Source organism: Columba livia, chromosome 1 (genome assembly GCF_036013475.1).
Source record: "Columba livia isolate bColLiv1 breed racing homer chromosome 1, bColLiv1.pat.W.v2, whole genome shotgun sequence".
NCBI lineage: Eukaryota > Metazoa > Chordata > Aves > Columbiformes > Columbidae > Columba > Columba livia.
This window is the reverse complement of record NC_088602.1, coordinates 66684246-66707278: the sequence shown is the minus strand read 5'-3', so window position 1 is coordinate 66707278 and position 23033 is coordinate 66684246. Positions and strand designations below refer to the sequence as shown.

General features: G+C 40.3%; 1 protein-coding gene across 12 annotated transcripts in view; it reads right to left on the bottom strand.

Moving 5' to 3' along the window:
- Positions 1-23033, bottom strand: part of FHL2 (four and a half LIM domains 2) — an 83899-nt gene that overhangs the window by 4789 nt on the left and 56077 nt on the right. For 2 of the 12 annotated variants that reach the window (XM_065060303.1, XM_005505845.2), the window contains exons 1-3: positions 22060-22468; positions 10200-10379; positions 1502-1676 (exon numbers count right to left, since the gene is read on the bottom strand). In XM_065060303.1, coding sequence (XP_064916375.1) covers positions 1502-1676; positions 10200-10355 — 331 coding nt within the window. In that variant the 5' untranslated portion in view covers positions 10356-10379; positions 22060-22468. Of the gene's footprint in view, positions 1-1501; positions 1677-10199; positions 10380-13124; positions 13142-13196; positions 13317-22059; positions 22469-23033 lie in introns of those variants that run through there. The other 10 variants (XM_021292074.2, XM_005505842.4, XM_021292070.2 and 7 more) reach the window with 9 other exon arrangements.

Here is a 23033-nt window from a genome sequence, read left to right as displayed (position 1 = left end):
GGACTACAAGATCAAGCTTGTAATTACTATAGTATTTAATGGGCTTGTCATGGTAATGCTTTATTAAATCTAAATTGTGCATTTAGTGGAGCAAAGGGCAAGTGTAGCATCAACAGTTACCATAAAGGGTATCCAGCCACTTGCTGGTTCTTTCAAAATGAATTATGCTTCAGTTGGTGATCATAGTGCTCTGATGTAGCTCCTCTACTAATATGGTGTGCTGGGTAAGTAGAAAATACATGCTGGCTGTACTGCTTTCTGAATGTGGTGACATCATGGCTATCTTGAGTAAGCAGCTAAAGACCACTTGGTGGTTGTAAAGTTTCATAAAAATTGATTTCTTCTGTTTCAGATTATAATAGAAGAAGGTATTCTCTGGGTCGCTGAATCCAGCCTCCATTAGTACCTATCAATCCGTAGCTGGCATAATAGGTAAAGAGAGATCCACTGGGTAAATAAGCTCACTGATCATGAGGATGAATTTGATGAGCAATCTTAAAAATACATACATATATGTAGTTTCAGCTTTAAAACTACCACTGGCTATTACCAAACATGCTAGTTGTTAGTGCTGTATTGGTAAAAACGGGTGCACATGGAATGATAGAAGGAGGTGCATAAACTCAATCATGAATTAATAGGGCTATATGCTTTTAAATATGGTCAGGCCCTCATTTTTGCACCTTAGGTGCACAGCATTGAGGTTTTCAGCTTTTGTCTAAGACAACTAATGTCAGAACCAGCCAAGGAAAAAATTTACTGAAAAAAGTAACTAGTAATCATTATGGAGCACGCATGTAGATTCTTCAAATTGCCTTTTAATATTTTATGTCTGGACCAATATTCCTTCCACTTTAAGCCCTCAAATCATCACAGAATGCTATACTGTTGACAAGAGCAGATGAAGTTTTAGCAATCTATTACTATAAACTCGTGTTTCATGTTGAAAAAGAAAATAGCTCTTTCCTGTTTCTTCATATCTTCACACTCAAGAAAGACCTTAGAGGCACTTTGACCAATTTTTCATTTTTATTGGAGGAGCTAAATTTAGAGTAAATACATAAAAAGGAAAATCATGAATTAAGTAAGCTGTTAAATTTGCAAGCTGCCTCTGATCTTCAAGCAGTGGAAGCCACTCAAGACAGAGTACAAAGTTGGGATTGGACATAAAAATCAGTTTTGGTTGTCCAGCCATCAAAAGCCTTTTAACAAATACTGCAATAGCATATTATAAATCCCATTAATAAAAATGCTAAATGAAGTAATTACTAATTTTCAAGAGTAATCCACTTCATACAAACAACACTTTTATCATTATCCATTATGAAAATTATGTGTTCAGGTCATGGAAATGACTTAGAATGCACCATAAACTGCATTTTCCAGAGTTCACTTGGATTTATCAGAGGTAGTGAAGGAAAAACTTTGTCACAAACGTTGCTGATTTTGGACTTGATATTTGGCCTTATCTTTTCTTAGTCCAAAAAGTGAGCATCCTTACCTGGCATAATAGTCTTCTTGCACTCATTGCATTTGGAAGAGTATTCGTTGGAGTAGCAATCAGTACAAAGTAGATGTTCTTCTTTTGCAGCAAAAGGTTTGTCCACCAATGAATTCTTGCACTGGAAGCAGTGGAAGCAGGTTTCGTGCCAGTGACGGTCCTTGTAAGACAGATCCTGTAGGAATCCAAAACCACAGAGTAAGCAGAATAAACAATTTGCACAACTGAAGCTCAGAGAATGTAAAGCACATCCAAATCTGAACCACGGCCAGGAGCTGATTTGCACAGCTTAAGAAAACAAGACGTTCTGATGGAGGTGAACTTATTTTGCTGTGATTACCGAGAAGAGCTCATGACAACTATTGACGCTTTTTCAGTTCAAAGTAACCTTAATTTTTTGTATGCGGCAGAGGAACAGCTAATTTCATTTAGGTATTTCCTTTGAGAATAAAGTCACATTTCCGAGTTAGATTAAAAGCTGTTAACCTTATAGATATAATAGACTTTCCTTATTTGTCTTGGCTATTGTTGATTTCTAGGCCACTTCGAAACTCTTCATTCGTGCACAAAAATCCTTTTCCCAATTACTTTCTGGTATTTATTCAGTTCAACAGATTTACACCAAAGGCAGAATTGGTCTGATCTCTGTTCCTTTTTTTTCCCCACTGTGACTTAATTTTACTGACTCTTGTGTTTTTATTTACTGATGTTTCAAATGTGGATCAGACAGAAAGATGAGACCACATTGAACCTGCAGCTGGTGATCCAGAACACGCTAGCCAATGGATTACCATGGGCATCAGACTATTTAAAATAATCTCTGCATTGCTATTTTTATTATTAAAAAACAAAACAAAAGAGAGTCCTAAAAATTGTGACCTAAGGGGATGGCTTGTGCCTTTTAAGATTTTAATTAAGGTGGCCTAATTATGTAACACTTGAACACTTGTCTTTGGACTTCCAAGAAAACAAAGCTTAGGTCATTACAAGAAAGGGTGTCTACCCCTTTGGTTTGAGGTGGGAGGATGATGGGCTAGTATTGTCATGAATGGGGAGTATAAAAATTCAGCAGAAATAATGTATCAGGTTTTAGCTCAAGTTCCACTATGTGATAATTACAAGCACTGAATTAAGCTGGTTATCTGAAGAAAAAGAATGGGTTGTAGAATATCAGATTTTTTTTAATTGTGTAAATTGAAGCATCACAAAGTGTTTAAACAACCTGGCCTAATATTCTGTGTGTCAGTACAATCATAGGTAACTCCACATGTGCAGTCGTAGCCCAGAGCAATCAAAAGATTCTGTGTATTTAGGTTAGCCTAAAATAAATATGCTTTATGTCTGCAGGAGCCTTGTTGTCGTAAATAGCTAACAGGAAACACTGAAATAATTTTGCCTAGCTCAGCTGATATGTGGTAACTTCTTAAATTATAGTAACTTCAGTCAGAATTTGACTGTGCAACAAAGAATTTTGTTTGGACATCTGTGCTACTCACCTACAATTCTTCAGTCTCCATGAGTAACAGTTGGTACCCAACGTGTCCTTCACCTGGGTGACTGCGCTCTGAGACAGAACATCTATGCTTCCTACTTCACAGCTTTCAGACAGGTGTGTATTCAGTTTGTCTGTTCATTTCAGCTAACTCTTTTTGAAACAACCCAGACTTCTGACTTCAACATTTTCATCTTTTCTAAGAGTAAGATGATGAAAAAAAAAAAACAACAAACCCCACCTTCTTTGGAAGTTATTTAATTTTTTTTCCTTTTATTTAAATGATGCTGAATAATGTAAATCTGATCTCAGAGGGGAATAGAATTTTCGGCAGCAAAATACAACATACCGCCCAAAATGTGAAATTTTCCTGCTAGAAAATAGAATGACAACAGATCTGGTGTCTTTTCCACTCGCTGCCTTTCTCCTCCTTTGGCAATACTCTGTAAGCTATTTTTTTAATCTCCAAAATTCATACGCTGATACTTGCATGTGTTCTGCCTTGTGTTATCAATAAAATTATATCCTGGAGAAAGTGTGCGCCTTTTAGAAGAGGAGTATTTAAGACAAGGATTGTCAATGATGAAAGGTTTAATTCTTGAGTCAGTTATGATGGCAAGCTTGCATAGACACTAGCTGTGGTGAAAGCAGCAGATATTTCATCATGGCACAACCCAAAGTACCTAAGATACAGACTGACTTGAATGACCTTTAGCTGCGTTAGGTGATTATAACAGACATTGTCATGAAATGTAGAGGGAGTCTAAGATGTCTGGCTTTGACATGCCTGCAGCGGATTATTAGACTGATGAAATGGATATTTTCTTCTCTCTCTGAATAGGTCACATCTGAAGCAAGGAAGTCCAGGGTACTGATCAAACAGTTTCTGCATCATGGTTGTTCTTAGATCAGTGTAATAAAGTCACCAGAGATCAGCTTCGGTCTGCTTTGGTGTGTTGTGTATCTAACTTTAGCCCTTGGCTTGTACATAGGCTGTGGCTGTATTGATCTGGAACAGATTCTAAGCTGGAGAAGTTGTATGTGCAAAGCTGACTTCAGGCTTGTCTGACCATTAGGCTGGTCCTCAGTTAAACTAGAAGAGCATTAAGTTTACTCTGTCTGTGAGCTCTAGGTTACACTAGCTAATTGTAACCTGAATAAATCTGTTCTATCAAAGAATGTCAGGGATTGGGAAGGACCTTGAAAGATCATCTAGTCCAATACCCCTGCTGGAGCAGGAACACCTAGATGAGCCTACACAGGAATGTGTCCATGGGGGTTTTGAATGTCTCCAGAGAAGGAGACTCCACAACCCGCCCTGGGCAGCATGTTCCAGTGTTCTGTTACCCTCACTGGGAAGTTTCTTCTCAAATTTAAGTGGAACCTCTTGTGTTCCAGTTTGTACCCATTACCCCTTGTCCTATCATTGGTTGTCACTGAGAAGAGCCTGGCTCTGTCCTCGTGACACTCACCCATCAGAAGGTACAAGTGATATACAACTAATTCCCATTTATTGCGTAGATTTCCAGGAAGAACTAATAGAGAAAATTACCATTATGGACTCAGAACTGGAGTGTAACATTAAAATATCGATAAGCATGACTTCCCAGCCACTTTATGCAGCCTGAGGGAAATCAGTCCCCAGTGCTATATATTTTAACTATAGTTTTAAATGCAGCTTCTGATGTTGCCTAAAAGAATTTTGGAGAATGACTCTTTTTGCAATTGATCTGTGCATCCGTCTATGAAAGCTAACAGCCACGTGCTCTTGTTAGATAAAGCACACAGAAGAACAGATAAGAGACTGAAGAACTACCATGGATTGACGTTTAATAAGTGGAACAGTGTTTACATCTATAGAGATGCATGCCCACAGGTGCTCATGGACACAGTCTGTGCTGCACTCAATTTTGCAGCTGAAGTGCAGAGAGCTCCAGACCAGTTCCAGATGTTCTGCTAGTGAAAAGAGAAGAAAGGCAATGCCTCTCTGCAGAGCTGCAATAAATTCTGCAGCAGAATTTGTAGGGAGAAATATTTAACACTTTATTTCGTTGCATTTCTTTTCAGCATGGAAAATAATCCTTCCCTTGCCTGGTTTCATTTGAAGATAAAAACTAACCAGATTAGCAGTCTCTGAAATGACTCAAATTTGAATGGGTGCTTTTCTCAGCCTGATCTGAGAATCAATCTCAGCTGAAAATTCCTGCTCAGCGTGCTTTGGGACAAGCAAACGAGCAGTGAATCCTGGGATGTTTCTCAGATGTCAGCGAGTTGGCCAAGTGGAGGTGCTTTGCACACAGATAACTGACTGTGAGAATATGATGCAAGCAAAACTTAATGCAGATCCTATTTGTATCCAAAACACTTGTATCCAAAAGATTATCCCTTGCGAAATGGGTTTGAAATTTATGGTTTGAAAAGCCATTATGTGCTTTTCAAGCAATTTCATTTTCACTTATTTTCCTTATTTCCTTCCCAAAGAAAACTTTGTCAAGATAACTGTTTTTGACATTGGCACAATCGCGTTTGATAGTTCCTCCATAGTTCTGTATAGTTTTGAACCAGCATTGGCCTCTAGGATGGGACTGCTGATGACTACTTTATTTTTTTTAAACTAATAGAGCACCAAGACTAGAGTTACCAGGTAACTGGGTTAAGCACAGACTCCTCATATCCTGCAACTGTATTGTCTTCTACTCTGGCTTTATAAATCTATGTAAACTTAAGCCATTTTGTATTACCTTTTCTTCTGAATTGGCTTTCAGCAGGGACCCAACAGGAAGGAGATTAGAGAGATTATTACCAGGAGAGTAACTTTATATGCTTGCCACAATGCTCTTTTCAGAAGGCTGAGCAGAGGAAATGGGGTATGACAACAAAATGCTGTGCAGATTTTAGCCGTACACACACTGTAGCAAAATGTTTAAATATGCTAGACTAATACTTCCCTATGGAAAGTATGTTTAGAAAGGGTGAAAATATGTGATATAATGTACTGAAGCCAGAACCTTAATCATGTGGGAAGAGATGGAGGTGTCTGTTTCTTTTACCATTCCACTTCACAACAACTAGTCTGATGTTCAGTAATGCACTGAAAAAGTGCTGCCTCTCAGGAAAGGGTTTAAATATTAAAAATTCGGAAAACAACCATTTTTCCCTTACCCACATTACTAGAGGCTTTATTTTTTTGTTTAGTTTGAGTGCAAGACCAACCCTTTTGATTCATGTTTGGCCTGTGTGCTGACATTGTAGATTTATCTCACAATCTCCTTTTCATTTCATTCTCACATTTTGCAGAGAGTTTGCACCCCGTCCTGCTTGCCAAGGCCAACTTGTGGACTGCATTAAACACTGGATTACTGTAGGTATTTCCTGTATTTGTGATGGTTTCTGTGCCATAGGCCCTGCAAGGAAACTATTAAAAAAGCCAAAATCAACCAAAAGTCATACTTCAACAGTTAAGCAAATGAGAACATGATGGATGGATTTCCAGAAAGAAGCGTGAAACTGTAGGTCTGGTGAGAGTTCAACTGGGATGTAGTCAAAGAAATGCCAGTTCTTTTTAGAAGGAGCAAATTTTGTTCAGAACCTGTTGGCAAATGGATAATGTGTCATAGCTGTGAGAGAAATAGCATTGCGTTTTTCTACTGCCTGCCAGTGCCCCCTGCCACTCAATTTATGACACTTTTAATCTGCCTGTGAAAGTTTCATAAACATCAGCTAGAATTGTTTACAGTTAATGAAATGGCCTAAGTCCAAAGGTGTCATTCAGGCACATGTTGTCATTCTTTAAAATAGATTGGTTATTACTCAGTTACATTTGCAGTTACCCATCAATTACCATAGGAAGATTGAAAGCTAGTGAAGCAAATTATCTCCTGATTTTAATTCAAAGAAAGCTTGTTTTCAGGACAGTTTGTCTTATGGGATCTTTGTGCTGTAGCTAAAACAGAAAGTGAAAATCTGGCATCAGTTTGACCCTCTCAGAGCCTAGTGCTGTCAAAATTGGAGTATTACCAGAGTCTGAGCAGGCTTAAGTTCAACTTGGGTGAGAGTTGAGAGAGCTTACAGCAGCCTTCTAGTACCTAAAGTGATGCCTACAAAAAAGTTGGAGAGGAACTTTTTACAAAGGCATGTAGTAACAGGACAAGGGGTAATGGCTTTAAACTGAAGGAGGGTAGATTTAGATTAAATATAAGGAAGAAATGCTTCGCTAGGAAGGTGGTGAAGCACAGGAATGGGCTGCCCAGAGAAGCTGTAGAATACCCATCCTTGGGAGTATTCAAGGTCAGATTGGATGAGGCATTGGAAACCTGGTGCAGTGGAAGCTGTTGGCATGGGAGCGGGATTGGAACTAGACGATCTTTAAGGTCCCAACCCAAACCATTCTATGATGCTGTGCACCAGTGCTGATACACTACAGTAGTGTCAGAGAGGGAGAGCTGTCTGTCTTCCTGTTAACACCTGTCTTACTTTGGTGTAACCCTTTCAGCTATGGGAGGGCTGCTTTTAACTGGGACGGCTGGTAGGAGAGTTGTTTTTGACCAATAAGAGAAGAGTCTTCTTGCTTGTTTGGTTGGTTGGTTTTGTACAGTAATTTTCACCCAGACCAATAAGTATGTGAGTTGCTATCAGAGCTAATTCTTGTTTTGCACTCTTTTAAGAATCAGGAGCTCCAAATTTAATCCTAGTTGTTAATCTCATATTTTGCAAGTCCTAAGAAACATCCATAGGCTATATAGCCATCTTCAAGAAGGAAATTCTTCGCAGGGTGAAAATAGAAACATCTCAACTGCAGCTGGGTTCTCAGTTCAGCACTCTGTGCAGAAGGTGGCTGAGAAGGGACTTGCAAAGGAGGATCTGAGGTGACAGCTAGGTGGAGCTTTTCAGGTTATAATGTGGATGTGAATATGGGTGTCTCTGCAAGATGCAGAGGCCTGGATGTGACCCTTTCTGTTAACACTGTCACTCCATTAGGTTTTAGTTCCAAATTTTACAGCTGTGTGAAGGCTATGTCAGAACATACAAATAAATATGGAGTCTATTTTGTACATGCAGTAAACATACTGGCTTTATTCCTAAACACAGTACCTTTCGTCTTCTTTTGTTCAGGGGAAAACAGAAGCGCAATGTGTACAAAGATAGATATATATATATATAAATACATATGTGTCTGTGTATGTATATATGTGTATTTTTATTATATGTTTATGTACTTATGAGCATATATGGTTTAATGAGGAGCAGAAGCATAATTTCTTGTGACTTTGTGTTTCAGGGTTGAATTATGCTCAGCCACCCTGTGCACAAGCTTTGACTGAAACTTATCTTGTGGCTGAGGCACTTACAAGGACTCTCTCAAATGTATTCTCTGGTGTCTATTTCTGTCGTTGAAAAATTACTCTAGTTTTCCTCTCAGTGGGACATTAATAGGATCTCTTTTTCTACTCAACCACATTTTTTTTCCAGAGAGTCTGTAGGAATGTAAGTTCACAGCTTTTGTCCATCCGTCAGAATTTGGTTAAAATTGGTCAACACATTCAAAAGCTGCAGCATAAAGTATAGACAGGCACAAACAGCACTCACAGAAACAAAAAAGGACACATTTGTTTCTGGCACACTTTATAGCTCTTTAAGAAATCTTTGTTTACTATTTATAGTTGTGTTTTCCACATATAGTTCTGGTCCTTTACATATATAAAATATTCCTATATTGCAGACAATTAGGGGGTTTTGTTTCTATCTACTATTAGAGTGTGTATTGCCTAAAAGTACAGAAAAGCAGTATATCGAATAACACCCACACTCCCTAAATCCATAAATCTGAGTTGAAAAGTTCAGCTTGATTAATTCCTGAATACTTTGTCCAGGATTTGTTGAAGCTGGTCCAAGTTTTTAAATTCTTGAATATCAACACATGGAAATATCTTCTCAGGGGATTAGAAAGAGACCTTAAAACAAAAGCCCATTCTGGAATGGGGCAGAAGTATTTTGCTTTTTCAGGTCAGACCAGCTGTATCTCTTCTCTAATCTGAATATTTATGAGCTGTAGGAAAGCTGGCAGTTTTATACCCTCTTACAGATTATTGCCAGTTCCCTGTCATGATGGTGAAACATTCTCACCTTTTTAATGCTTCTGAAAGTGGCTTTGCTAATGATTTGCCATGAGGGTGAGATAGATCAGTTTGGAAGACATGAGACATTAATTTTTCCCAATCTGAGTCAGCATATATTTTTATATATCTGAACTAGTGATAGGGTGGTAGTATCAATAATAGTGACTAATTGTTTTTTCCAGAGGTTTGGATGAGCAATGCAGCAAATCAAACATCAGACCTCATACCAGTCAAGAATCCCATGGCCATGCAATGCAGATTGCTGCTCTAGTGCAAACTCAATTTCCCAGTGAAACTCTTGGTCAGCTTCAAACAGGTCAGTTTTGTGCAAGGAGAACGCATATTGGATGAAGTCTTATCTGTAGCAGCCCACCAAACCCTTCACTGAATGGCTCAAATATCATCTATATTCATTCAGTCAGAGTAAAACTGGTATGAACTCCAGTTGTTTTGGTTAGTTTAAAAGAAATGCAGGTGGTCACATTTGTATCATGTAGATGTTTCCATGTGGTGCAGTCATAAAATAGCTCAAGCATGCAAGGCCTCTGCACTCTCGTTTGCAATCTGTAGTTAGACCACACTATCATTCTGTATTTAAAAGGCTAATTATTCTGTGTTCTGACTTATTATGTGGGTCAACTTTTGTCAGACTTTTGTGGTCCAGGAGTTGGCAGTTTTTCTTTAGCATGTCTTGTCTCTCGATGACAACTGAGTTGTGGTCACTGCAAAGCCAGCAGTGGCTTAGTTCCCCCTGACCCTAAGGTAGACAAAACCATCTGCCACCTTTCCAGATCTCAGCTGGTCTCTCCTAATGAGTTAGAGATACTTTACAATGTCAGGTGATCAGATCATTCTATGCCTTACAGGAAGAGAGGGGTGTTCTTCCACTTCTGTTATTATAACATGCTTGATAAAAAGGATTTTCCAAGTGAAGTGGTGAAAAGCAGATACGGGGGTAAAGAAAAGATGCTCTCCCACCAAACTAAATCCCTAAGTAGCTGTAAAACTGGATTCTTCCAGGTGATGGCACCATGTCTCAGATCTATCCAGGCTACTCTTTCAAGATCTTTGTAACAAGACATTGGCATACCTTGCAGTCAGCACCTATAGGTTTCTTGCATTCCTCGCACGTGTTGGAATAAAGGTTCTCATAGCATTTCACGCAGTAGGGGCTGTCCTCCTTGAGGATGTACTTCTTACCAAACAGGGACTCTTTGCAGTGGTGGCAGTCAAAGCGTTCAGTCATGTTGTTGTCTGGAGTCCAGCTATCCTGTCACAAAGACAGAAATAGGCACATGTCAGATTGAGCTACACATGACCCGGTCCCCAAGAAAGGTTTATCAGTTCTGGTTTATCACACTGTACCTCAATTTTAATTCAACTTTCAGTCAGATAAATCAACAGCATAGGAAGAAACTGGATGATAAATTTTGCAGTGCTGGGTAATGACAGTAGCCCATCTACTTTAGCCTTCCACTGACCTGTCTTTGACCAGAGCTGATGTTAGAGATGAGAAAGAGGAATGGGGTTTCACCAGTAGGTCCAAAGCAAGAAGCCGTCTTTGTAGGGGATGGAGGAAGCCAAGTACATTAAAAGAATGAGCCACCTTATCTTCAAAAGGAGCAACATGTCTTCCACAAAGAAGGAGAAAAGTTAGCATTGCGTAGTCATGCACAGCTTATTGGGCATCACTGTTAGGTGCTTCTGCTCCTCCCTTTTCTACATTCTCTATGAGCCGATGTCTGGCAATCATTGCATTGCAGTGAGACACCAACCCTCCATCTCTGCTTGTGCATGGGACTGTTAATAGCAGGAGATGTGGGGTTGTCGATTGTATGTCTGATTCTTCCCTGGGACAGCTGAATGAGTTATCCAGCAGCTGTGGTGTACTGCGACTCAAACAAGATCTAGCTACCCTGGTTCAGGCAAATGTTGAACAATGATTAACCAATGGGGAAAAGCAAGTGGAAGGAACTGCAAATAATATGTCAGCTTGTCTGAATTAGAGATAACTGCGTTTTGCTCCTCAGGCCTTGTAATGTCTTCAGCATTTTCTGGATGCACACACAAACAAGGACACAAATGCATTTGATTGCTTGCACGAATGTTCATTATCACCTGGGACAATTGATTTGGGGTTTCATTGGAGACATTGGCTTCTTTCTTAACCTGAGGCTTGCAGTGAGTCTTACACTTGAAATCTGTTTGGACATTACAGCTGGAGCAGGGCATAGCTGCCTGCTTAGAAGGGGAATTTCCCAGGCAGAAAGCACGTTCCACCTGGACTGCATGATCTTCACTGCCTGCCAGATCTAATCCCTTCTTTAAGCTGCATTTGATCTATAAAGCCTTAAATGCTTTGGGTACTAATGGCGTAACTGGCTACCTCTGTCTTTCACACACAAGTGACATTTACAGCAGCTACAGTCCTTTTGCCAACTTCAGCTCTCAGTTTTAAACAAAAAATTGTTACTTGTTTAGTGTTCTTGGCACAGGGTGCTCGATTCTGGAGTTTGTCCTCTCCTGGCAGTGGGAGTCACCATTAGGACATTCTGAAATCCTGTGTTCTCCTCCAGGATTTCAGTTTTTGTCGTTATCTTGTATTCCCTGTATTTGGGTTTTGATTAACGTTTTAGGGCAGTCTGAGTGGGCAAAGTTTGTTTTCATGTCTAGAAAACTTTTTTAAAAAATTTATTTTATTTTTAATGCTCTGTCAACTGCTGAATTGTATGGTGACTAGCACAGACTAAGGGTAAAAGGTGTCTCAGCTCCTGGAAGGTCTTTTGAACTCCAGGTAACTACTAAAGAAGAAAGTGAGACAAACTACCAACCCCCAAAACGTGCTTGGAAGAATAATGCCTACAACTGGTCATCTGTGCCATGACCAACCCAAAATGGGTAGCAGTCCAGCTGTTTTGACCCTACAGATGATGTAGAGATGAACTGACTTGTTTTCTTATACCAAAGGGAAGTTGGGAGTATGTTAGGTGCTCCTGGTCCTTAAGGAGTAGACAGGATCAAAGGGACTGATAACAAAAAGATGAAAAGTAAGAAGAATTACGCTGAAGAGAGAAGTGCAATGACTACCCGAAGGTCCCCTCTATCCTATCTCCAACAGCAGTGCCTCACAATGAAAGTGTAAGGGAAGAAACAGGGCTTGTACAGCATGAACTTTCCGTAATATCTGCGTCCAGCAAGCTGGTCTCCTCTTGAGGCAGATATGCAGTATTTATTTACCACAACATTAAGAAGATGATGGTGCATTTATTTTCCCCTCTGTTCTGAAGCCATTTACAACCCCAGCCTACATAACACATTTGTACTGCCCATGAAAGAACTACAGAGGACTTAATTTCCTTCCAGGAGATATTTCAGCAAATTAATGGAATCAGACCAATATAAACTGATGTGTATATGTATGACTGAGTCTGAGAGGACCAAAAGCTTTGTCCAAATAGTCTGTGTTTAGGACAGAAATCTGCACTTTTTACCAGACTGTGTTAGATATTTTTACCAAATGATACAATTTAGTTGCACAGTAAATTTGCATTATTACTAAGTTAAATTGTGAGAGAAAACCATTTCTTAACTTGCATTTTTCACCTCTCTTCAGAATTAGTTCTTTCCAGCCCTGAATTAGAAGTAGATGTGTGATACCAAAGAGTAAAAAATTTCTCTGCAGTCAAGATGTGCAAAAGCAAAAAACCACAGACTGTGATTCCTTTACAGGTTTCTACCAGTTCTGTTCTTCATCCAAAGCTGCTAAATGTATAATATAGAAGTGGTTTGTGACTGGAGGCAGGACTTTTCCCTTAGAAGTAGATGTCTCTTGGTCACAGAAGGTTTCTTATTGAGTGCTGTGTTATTTTCCGGGTGCTTTCCACAAGGGCAGAGGCAAGCATTTCTTAATAGATTTATTAAATGATTTATTTAACTTTTTGATAATTTTTAATAATCTATTTAATAATTATTTAATAGTCACTGCCACTGTTTTAGAAAATAGCCAGGCACTTGCCTCACTATGCTGGAAGGGATCTATTTTTGTTAAATGTACTCCAAGTTTGTTACAGTGGATTGTCCCCCTCACCCTGAGGAAGGAGAGGCAGACCTGATTTCTATGTCCCAAACAGCCTGAGGGGTGAACTCCGCTCTGTTAAGACACTGAAGGTGCAGCTCTGGGTGGGTTTTGAGGCACAACTGCAGAGACCTGGGAAATCAAAAGACAAGAAAGGAACGTTTGCATTTTGGTTTTAGTTGAGTGAATCTTTTATTAGATCTGGGACCAGTTTCATATTCAATATCTCTTAAAGTTAGGAAAGTTCATGTGGTTTCATTCAGAAAGCTGGAATTTGGGGTGAAGCATCCCAGATTCCAGGCTGTTTAGATCTGGGGCTTGGATTGGATCCCATGATCTATTATGTAGCATTCTGAGGATATTTTGCAGTTGTTTTTCTCCTCTGGAGAAAATGAAATCTAAAGTAATTATGGGTCCTGTTTACAGAAAAATTAGCAGGAATGTCAAACAAATAATTTCACTGTTGTCTTACAAACAAGATACATGAAATCATACTGAGCAATGTTTTATGGTTTTGCTTGTCACATTCTACACGTGGTACTTTACATCACCAGTCCGTTTGTTTCTGTCACATAAAAAAATCATGCATAGCTCAGTGTAGGCTTTATGCACTGTTTAATGCTTAAATCACAGAATCACAGAATGGTTGGGGTTGGAAGAGACCTCTGGAAGTCATCTAGTCCAACCCACCTGCTAAAGCAGGTTCACCCAGAGCAGATCACACAGAAATATGTCCAGGCAGGTTTTGAATGTCTCCAGAGAAGGAGACTCCACAACCTCTCTGGGCAGCCTGTTCCAGTGCTCTGGCACCCTCAAAGTAAAGAAGTTTCTCCTCATATCCAGATGGAACCTCCAGTGCTTCAACCCGTGCCCATTGCCCCTCATCTTGTCGTTGGGCATCACTGAAAGGAGTCTTATTTCTTCCTCTTGTGTTTGATACTTGTTGACTGCAAAGCTTTGTGGGCCAGAGGCTTTACTTTATTACACCTCTTTCTGGTACAGAAAGGTCCTAAGATTTTATCACAGTAGTCATCTTACGCTTTTTCAGATTGCTCCCAACACTATCATGAAAGACAAATTTATTTTTCTACCATACAGTCTCCCTCCTACAACATTAGACATAACAAGTACATTTCTGAAAGGAAAAGAGCTTTCCATTTCCAAAATGATTCTATGCCCAGAAGTTACAGCTTATGCCAAATGTTACCACTACCCACATAGTGTCTCCCAGGATGTAAGAACTGTTATGAAAATTACTTTAAAGTTAGCAGGATGCCTTAAAAACTATGCTTTTTTCCTCTTGTTCCCCTGTTTGCTCAGTCTCATCTTACTAGCAGTCGTTGTTAAAGTTATCATATTACCTCCTAAAAATTAGGGCTCATAATGTCATTAAAAAATTATCCGGTGTTCTCCCATCCCATGATACTATTGACTCCTGGAAAATAGGGCTAGGTCTCTCAGATCTTGCCTGCTTTTTCAACTATGTCTGCAAGCCTAATACAAGATGTCCTGTGCATCTCTGGTTTCAGCCGCTCTTGGGGGGTGTTGAACACCAAGAGGTGCAGATGTACACGCGCAAGAGAGAGAAAGAAGCCAAGGGGAAACTGTCTAAAAAATGTAGGAGTTGTTTAGTTTATTCAGCAAAGTGAAGCTCTGATCTCTTGCTGTAATGGTATGTAGAGACATGGCATTAAGCCCCTGTAGATGCCAAAGGGGGCCCTGCTAGTGACCCCAGCTGAGTCAATAGGGCTGGGGCTCTACCTGTGGCCCTGGAGCAGGATGTTCTGTTCACCAACTGCACAGGAAATAAAAGGTCTTCGGAGACACCCATCTTCCTCCATGGTGTACACACATTTCTCCCACCAGACTTTTTTCAAGAAGAACTGCGCACATGGAGAATTTTCTATCTGTTTATTTTCCTTCCCTTGAGAAAGGAAGATTTGTGTCTGGCAAACCCAGTGACATAAGCCATGCAGGTCTAGAGCATTTGGAAACAATTTATGTTAATGTTCCAAAGGCTAAAATGCAAAGATTTATGATATCCTTTGCAACTATGAACTAGCAGTTCAAACTGTGCTTGTCTTTCTGGCAAGAAGCGATTATTTTCCTGTAACTTAGCAGCTATTGCCACATTTGTTATCTATCATCTCGTTGCAGCAACTGCAAGCCACTCTTCTAAGAGCTAATCATTTTTCCAAATCAGGTTGTGATGCCATGCAAGGGGAGAGGGGGGAAAGCTAATTTTATTTATTTTTCATTTACTTTAGGAAAATAAAACAATGGCCAGTAGCACTGACAAGAATAAAGAAAAGAAGCAACATACAGTCAGAGTCCACCTGAACTTCAGGAGTTAGCTGGAGTAGATGTGCATCACAAACATCCAAAACATGCACCCTGTGTGTTTAGGCTTAATAAATCACATCAAGAGGCAGTAGCCTTCTTTCTTTGTCTGGGCAGGTATAGCTTATGTTTTTATTCATGGGCTGAGTGCCCGCAGATACCATGGTGACAGAGGGAGAGCAACAGGAACCTGGGTGCTTGGAGGTCTAGCTGGCCATGGGGCAGGTGTTCCTTGGATCCCTGATCCTCCAGCAGCAGGCTCCTGGCCATGGGGAGCCAAGCCAGCTGATGCAGAACAGCCATGTCTTCTTCCATGGGTCAAAGAAGGACATTTGTTCCCATATGCTAAAGAAGGTCAATGCAAAAGCTAACCAAGTGATTAGAAGTGTGTGATACACAGCTTATCCTGTAGGAACTCCAACCAGCTGCTCTTCTCCATCCACAGGCCCTCTGTCCCTGACAGTGGTGGAGTCACCATCCCTGGAGGTGTTTAAAAGATATGTAGATGAGGTTCTTAGGGACGTGGTTTAGCGGTGGACTTGGCAGTGTTAGGTTGACGGTTGGACTCAGTGATCTTAAAGGTCTTTTCCAATCAAAATTATTCTATGATTCTAATGGATTACCACTGGCTGAAGGTGCATTTCTTGACTAAAGAGAAGGAAAATACTTTTGCAAGGTTATTGAAACACTGAAGATTTTTACACGACTGTTGTTCTTACCATCGTCTTTGTGTAGGTCCTTAAAAAGTGTAGTCATGATTACAGTAGGGGACAAGTTGTTGCGCTTCCTTGTATCCCATGATCTGGGGTTTATGTGAAGCTTGTAAATAACACAAGGATGCTTAGACAAATGTGGCTGTACTCTTTAATTTTTTAGGCTGAAAAGAAAGTAGAAGCCTTTTTCTCTTGCTGATGCTATGGAAGAACAATCCTGTAGTAAGCCCATCGAAAGAATTTGGCACCCTGTCTTCAAGAAATCAAGGCCTTATAATGTCATATGTCATTGCTTTATTGGAAGAGCCCTGTTAACAAGCACAGACTTCTTTACCAATGTCCACATTAAGGTTAGGATATCAGAAGCATCTAATTACGGAGGTGATCATTGCTGCTTCTGAAGGTTTTAAGCTCAGAGTAGATATTCACAGATGTCCTAGAAGTTCCCCAGCAAAAGCCAGGAAAACTTCATTTGATATTTGAACATAACACTAATAATAACACTAATAAAAATCAAAGCCAAGTAAAGAATTCTCTTCCTAATTATCCCATTCAGGCCTTTCTATATATATGCTAAATATTAAAAGTTATTTACAAATGTTTAGTTTTGAATGGACTTTTTAAAGTTACCTTAAAACATCCTTCAAAATCACAGGTTTTTCCAGCAACTCAGCTTCCTTGCACATGGCTGACTTATTTTGCCTATGGTACAACATTCTGATGTCTCTTTTTAAGTACTTCAGAGCAATTTTCTGAGCAGACAGACTGCATTAACATGTGCAGATAACCAAAGCATACCTGGTTCCTGTCTGGATTGCACAGTCAGCCTACCATGAATAGGAAAGTGGATAGTCTGCTATTTAAGATTGTTTTTCTTAACATCATATTAATAGTAATAATAAACCACCAGAAAATGTTTCTTGTGTGGTAAGGCTCCTCATGCACCCGGCTAAAGTAATTGTAGTTATAGTAGTGGAGAAGGAACACTCCAGTTGTGGTTTCAGTGTGGTTTGTTGTGTTTGGCAGTCAAAAAGGTTCTGCTCAGTTTAGAGCCACTCCAGCAGAGGTAGAGCAAACACCAGTGGTAGTAACTCCAGAGGCCACAGAAGAACTGAGCACTGACACTTTGAAAGTCTACGCCACGCAATTGACACTAGGATTGTCTGAGGTTGATATTGAAATGACTGGAGGATGTATGGTCTTACCAGCATTCCTGCATACATTTCAATTACAAAAGGAGCCTATTGAAATAACATGGAGCATGACTCCTAAATCTACCAGAGAAAGGAAGAGCACAGTTCGAGCGGAAAGGCTTGCTCTTCTATTTTAAAGCCTTTTGAAACTGCTGTCTTCCTTCTTTCTCTTGCAGAATAAGCAAAGGCTTACTCAAAGAGAAAGATCTAATACTTGATATTACTTAAGCATAGAAATTCATATTTCTAATAAAACCATTTAAACCCATAAAGGAAAATGATAAAGGAGAAAAATAGTGTAGGATTAATAAAACCGATTGTTGTCTCTGGCCCTACCCTACAGAAATAATGTATAAGCTAAGTGAATGCGGACACTAAACACTAATGGAGGTTTGTTTTTTCCAGAAAACATTTGCTTTCTGTCATTGACAGGAATGCTGCTAATCCCAAAGAAATTAGACACTAAAATAAAAATACCCAGAAAATGCCATGTTCTACCATGCAGAGACATTTCTGAATTCTCCTATATTTTTAAAATCCTGTATAATACAATCCAGAGCACAAAAACAGAACAATGTCCCACATATCCTATTCGTCTTCCTTTCTAGAAAGGACAGAAGCAAAACTGGGAGGAACCTATGGAGAAGAAGTGCTTTGTTATTTGTCCTGGCCTCTAGCAGAAGAGTTCTGAGTCTCTCTGTCTGGTTCTGCTTACAGAGGCAAGACCACAAAGCCCCTTTCCATCTCAGATGATTGGCATGTGTGGTGATTCGGAGGATCAGTTAATGTACCTCTTTCGGCTACTGTATAAAACTGCTGTAGCAGTGACGGCCCCAGGGCTGTGAGGCATCCACACTTCTCTGCTCTGCTGCTGTGACATTGACTTTCTAAAACATGGCAGAGGAGGCTACATGAACTGTAGAGGTGCCTGCTCAGCTGGGCACATCATAGCAGAATAGGTTGATTACACCTGAGTGAAACCAGTTTGGTCCAATTTGTTTGCTGGGCCTTGGGGCTGGAGAATGGACACAGAGAGCGGAGACCAGCTATTGAAGTTGAGTCAGAGTACCTGTGGTGCATGAGAGATGCAGGAGCAAGCTTGGAAAGACACAGAGAGTCAGGGGACAAGGACACAGGCCATCTTTGTGTGGGTGAGATCCTTTCTAATGGAAGAAGGAAGAAGTTGGGTCCACCATGGAGAAATGCACAGCAGAGTATGGAGGGAGAGAATTCATCAGAGGTGGGATCCTGGTCTCTGAAGATACTTTTGTTCTAAATCTCAAGAGTGCTTCAGAGCAACGACAAAATAGAGCTAGGTAAATATTTACAGGTATTTTATTGTTTCTTGCAACTTGTTACTTTTATTATGCAAGATGAATTAAAGAGTGGTGGGTTTTGAGCCCTTGTGCCTGTGCTTGCCAAGGGTTTAGAAATATCTGCCACCACCAAAAGTGCAACCTTAGGCTTTACTCTGCTGTGGTTGATATATTTGCAACTTTAAAGTAGAAAATTTGCTGTGAAAGTGAGAGATGAATACTCCTATGTCAGTGTTATGATCACCCATGTTTCTCTTACAGCATCTTACTATATGTACAGTAGCCATTTAGTAGCCTAGTTAGGATTATCCAATATAATATAGAAGGGTATGTGTAAAGGAACAAAATTAGGACTGTACATTTTTCACCTGGCATGAGTGTTTTGATATTCAGCCTTAAAAGAAGCCTCCAGTGGTTTTTAATCAAACTCTCTCTGTATATATAGCTAATTAGTGTTGCTGGAATGTTAATGCTTCAGTGACTGTCAGTGTATCCAAGATTTATTTCCATGAAACCTGTCATTACCCTGCCATTTCACACCCTCACTTGGGGTGAATCTGCATCACAAATAACTGTGCATATGTAAATGAAACATCAAAACTACACAATTAGAATTAATCAGTCTAAAAATGCAAATTATGAGATCCCTGATCTCTGAAGCAGTACCCAAGTGAGGGACTGTGACTGCCTACAACACTACACCATCCAGAGTTTCTCTGAAGATGCTCAAGACTGAGGTATCTATCAAAGAAATATGAATGAGCCTCAGACCTGCGCATAATTGGTCTGTGAAGACCCTGAAAGTGTGGCAGTGTGCTGGCCAGGAGCAACAGGCATTACTTCAGTTTTCAGCCTGATTTTCATGGAGAGGAAGCCATTTCTTCTGACTGATGGTGTTAACATTTATCTGACCCTCCCTTAGTTCTGAATGACCTGACCCTTGTGAGGTGAGGACAACAGCAGGTCCGATATTGCTTGGCTCTCAGGCTCAAGGCTCAATACCTTGGAGAACTGATCCAAGAGTCACGCAAGTGAATATAGGTCTTTAGAACCCTCCTCATCCTTTTGTTTTGCATAAAAACTTGAATTTGCAGTGCAATGCAGCACGAACTGCACCAACCTTTTCAATTGCAGGAGTTTTACTTTGTCACCAACTTCTTTATTTTTTTTTGGCTCCTGATGTTTGAAGTGTGATGGGATTCTGGAGGACAGTGTTGTGTGTGATTGAAGGAGTTATCTGATTTTTTTCTAATGCAAAGTGTGCCATCTGGGAGTGCTGATATCTGTACAAATAGGCTTCCCTCAGCATCTTTAAGAAACTGTTCAATTGTTGGTAGGAAATGGGGCCTTATCTGTACCTGCATACTTTAGTTGGGTATCACCATTACATCCATGCTCTTCATGGCAGGACCTTGGCATATACAAACAATATCTGACACAGTATAGCCACTGCTATGACATAACAGTGATCTCACAAAAATTAGTAATATTTTGCTATAAAACCCAACCACCTGGAAATGACTACATGCTACCTGCATGTGTACCACTGTCTGCAGAATGGTGAGAACCAAAAATAAGTAGATTCTACCTCAGCCCTCCTGCTATCTTGAGATCTCCTAAGCTTTCTGAAAAGACCTCAAGAACTGGTCCATTCCCAGCCTCAGGCTTGCTAGGCAGGTAGAGAAGTCAGGTGGGAACTCCAGGTGACTTTTTGCTCTCAGCAATAGTGGTTTGTGAACTTTCAGTTGCCCTGCTCACCTCAACCCCGTGTTGGCTTGGAAGCCAAAGATGATTATCTATGCTATGGGTAGGATAAAAGACTATTATTGGTGCTCTGGTCAGATTTTGGATACAGTAGTGCCACTATGACAGTGTTAGGAACTGAGTTTTCAATAAATATAGTACTTTATAACCATATTTTCTTTTTCTCCAAATGTGGTCAAGAATGTACACAGGTTCTATTAACAGAGCAGCCTTTGGAGTGCATCCTTTCCCAGTTACATGTACAGGGGCAGAAAATAGATATTTTTAGAATTTTTTTTTAAATGTAAGATTTTTCTGCTTTCCAAATTCAAATGCCTGAAGCAATAATTTTTGAAGTTTACCATCTGGCTGATAAAAGGCACAAAATATTTTAGCCAGAAAGCAGGGAGTCCTGTAAATTTATGAACTGGTGAAAATAAAGTTCATAGCAGGAAACAACTGGCAACCTTAGGCATAACATCCTTTCACATTCGAATGTGTGTGAGTATCTAATAACACACAGCCCTTCTGGGACAATTCCTGTTGAAGACAGTGTACAAATATGTACAGCCAACAATAAATGTTATAACCACTGACTGTGGCAATCTCAGTGTCAATCAGCAATCGGCGTTCTTATTAATATACCTCTAAATAGGGGTCAGGGGAGTAACAATAACAATAAATGACTGACTGCTGCTATATAGATTTTATAAGGTTTGCTTTCTTGTGACTATGTGTGTGTCTCTGTACACAACAAAGCTGAAATATGCAGGTGTCTGGTGAACTAATAAAAGCTGTATCACTTTAGCGAAGTAGAAACTTTACAACAGCCATTAATGAAAACAATGAAAGTTAGTATTTCCTTTATTATGTACACAGAGAAGTCCATGTTAGGCAGCATACATTAAGGACCTGGGTTATTGTGGCTGCACACACATGCATGCAGGGAGAAGCACGGAAAGAAGAAATTCAAAGCTATTAATTGGGATTTGCCTTCTAATTTATTCTCTCCATATAGAAAAAGAATAAATACGATGCTGATGGCTCCCTCTTTTCTCCATACACAATCTATACACAGCGTTTGCCTGCAAAGAGGAAAGGCTACCTTTGTTTCATGTGCATCTGTTCTTGCTACGGTGCAAAAATGCTCCTTTGTTGAGCTCGGCAGCAGGAGTGTGCACATAGGTGTGAGGAATCTAAGACCCCAGCTTTTACTTTTTGTCACCTCTCTAGTGGATTACACACACAGCATAATACAGTCATTAAATATAGTTACACGTGAAATGACCCAGAGCTTCATCAGCTCGCTGATGTGTCATTTTACGGACAGACATGCAGCAGTAATTGCTCTGATTACAAATTTGTCTTTTTTCGCCTCTTTGCACCCCTCACTATGTGCTCAGGAGAAAGGGGGACCGGCAGTCTCTGTCCTCGCATCCTTACCCAACAACCCACTGGGGCATTAAACAACCCTCTCCTCCTCTCTGCACCCATTGTTTAAAGCGACACCTTCAAAGATACAGTCTGTGGGCAGCGGGGAGAGAGGGGAAAAAAAGGGATATTTACTTACAGAGCAGTAGCGGGCAGTTAATGTCACCTCCTGGACCAGGGACAGGGGGTCACATCCATTAACGAATGTGTAAAGAGCAAGACCGGCCTGCTTGCAGAGGAGAGCTGTACAGAGAGCCGGGGCTTTCCACTGCCTGCCAAGAGCAGCTCTTCCGATTTCAGCTCTGCAGTCAGTGTTGTGTGGAAAGAGGCTGCTGCCTTCCCCAGCCCAGTGAAACCCCTCTCTATCATTTTACCATATAAGGAGACAAAAGCATCGGAGACACTCATTCTTTTAGGCTCTCTGCAGCTGGCATTCGACACTTTCTCTATTCCAAGGGTGTCGATACTTCCCCCTCCTAAACATCTTGTCTTTCTTGGCCCCTTTCCTAAAATAAGGCTCCCCCTCCCCTCCTCCAGCCTTTTGTTTCTCTAAACCCCTGATGCTTATTAATAATGTAGCTTTGCTAAATCCGAGGGATCACACTTTACAGAAGGGAAGGTTTTACAGGAGCTCAAACCTAAACATTTGTAAAGCTGTTCACCCAGCTGAGTGAAGTGTCTGGTTAAAATTGGTGTGAGGCTTTATTCCCTTTGGCTGTTTTGCCTTCTGCAACTTAGTGCCTTGCCCAGAGAAGGGTGAAACAAGCTATCTCTCTTCTCCGTCGTGGAGAGGTGCACATTTTTATGAGGAGCAAGTACACAGACGTTTCTTTATGAGCGTTCAGAGCTCATTCTTGTCTCTCTCCACCCTTCTTTCTTTGCAAGTTCCCCCATAGTGAGCAGGGAAAAGAAGAAAAGCAGGGGATATTAATGAAACAACCAAAAAAAACACCCCTTGTGTAAGAGAAAGCCAAAGGAACAGATTGTCTCAGCACATGCTCAGGACCCAGCAGAGAGCCCTGCCAGTGGGCACATGCTAAAGAGATGGGGAACCATTAATCCTGCTATAAACAGGAACTAATTTTTCTGCTACAAAATCGAATTTCATCTATC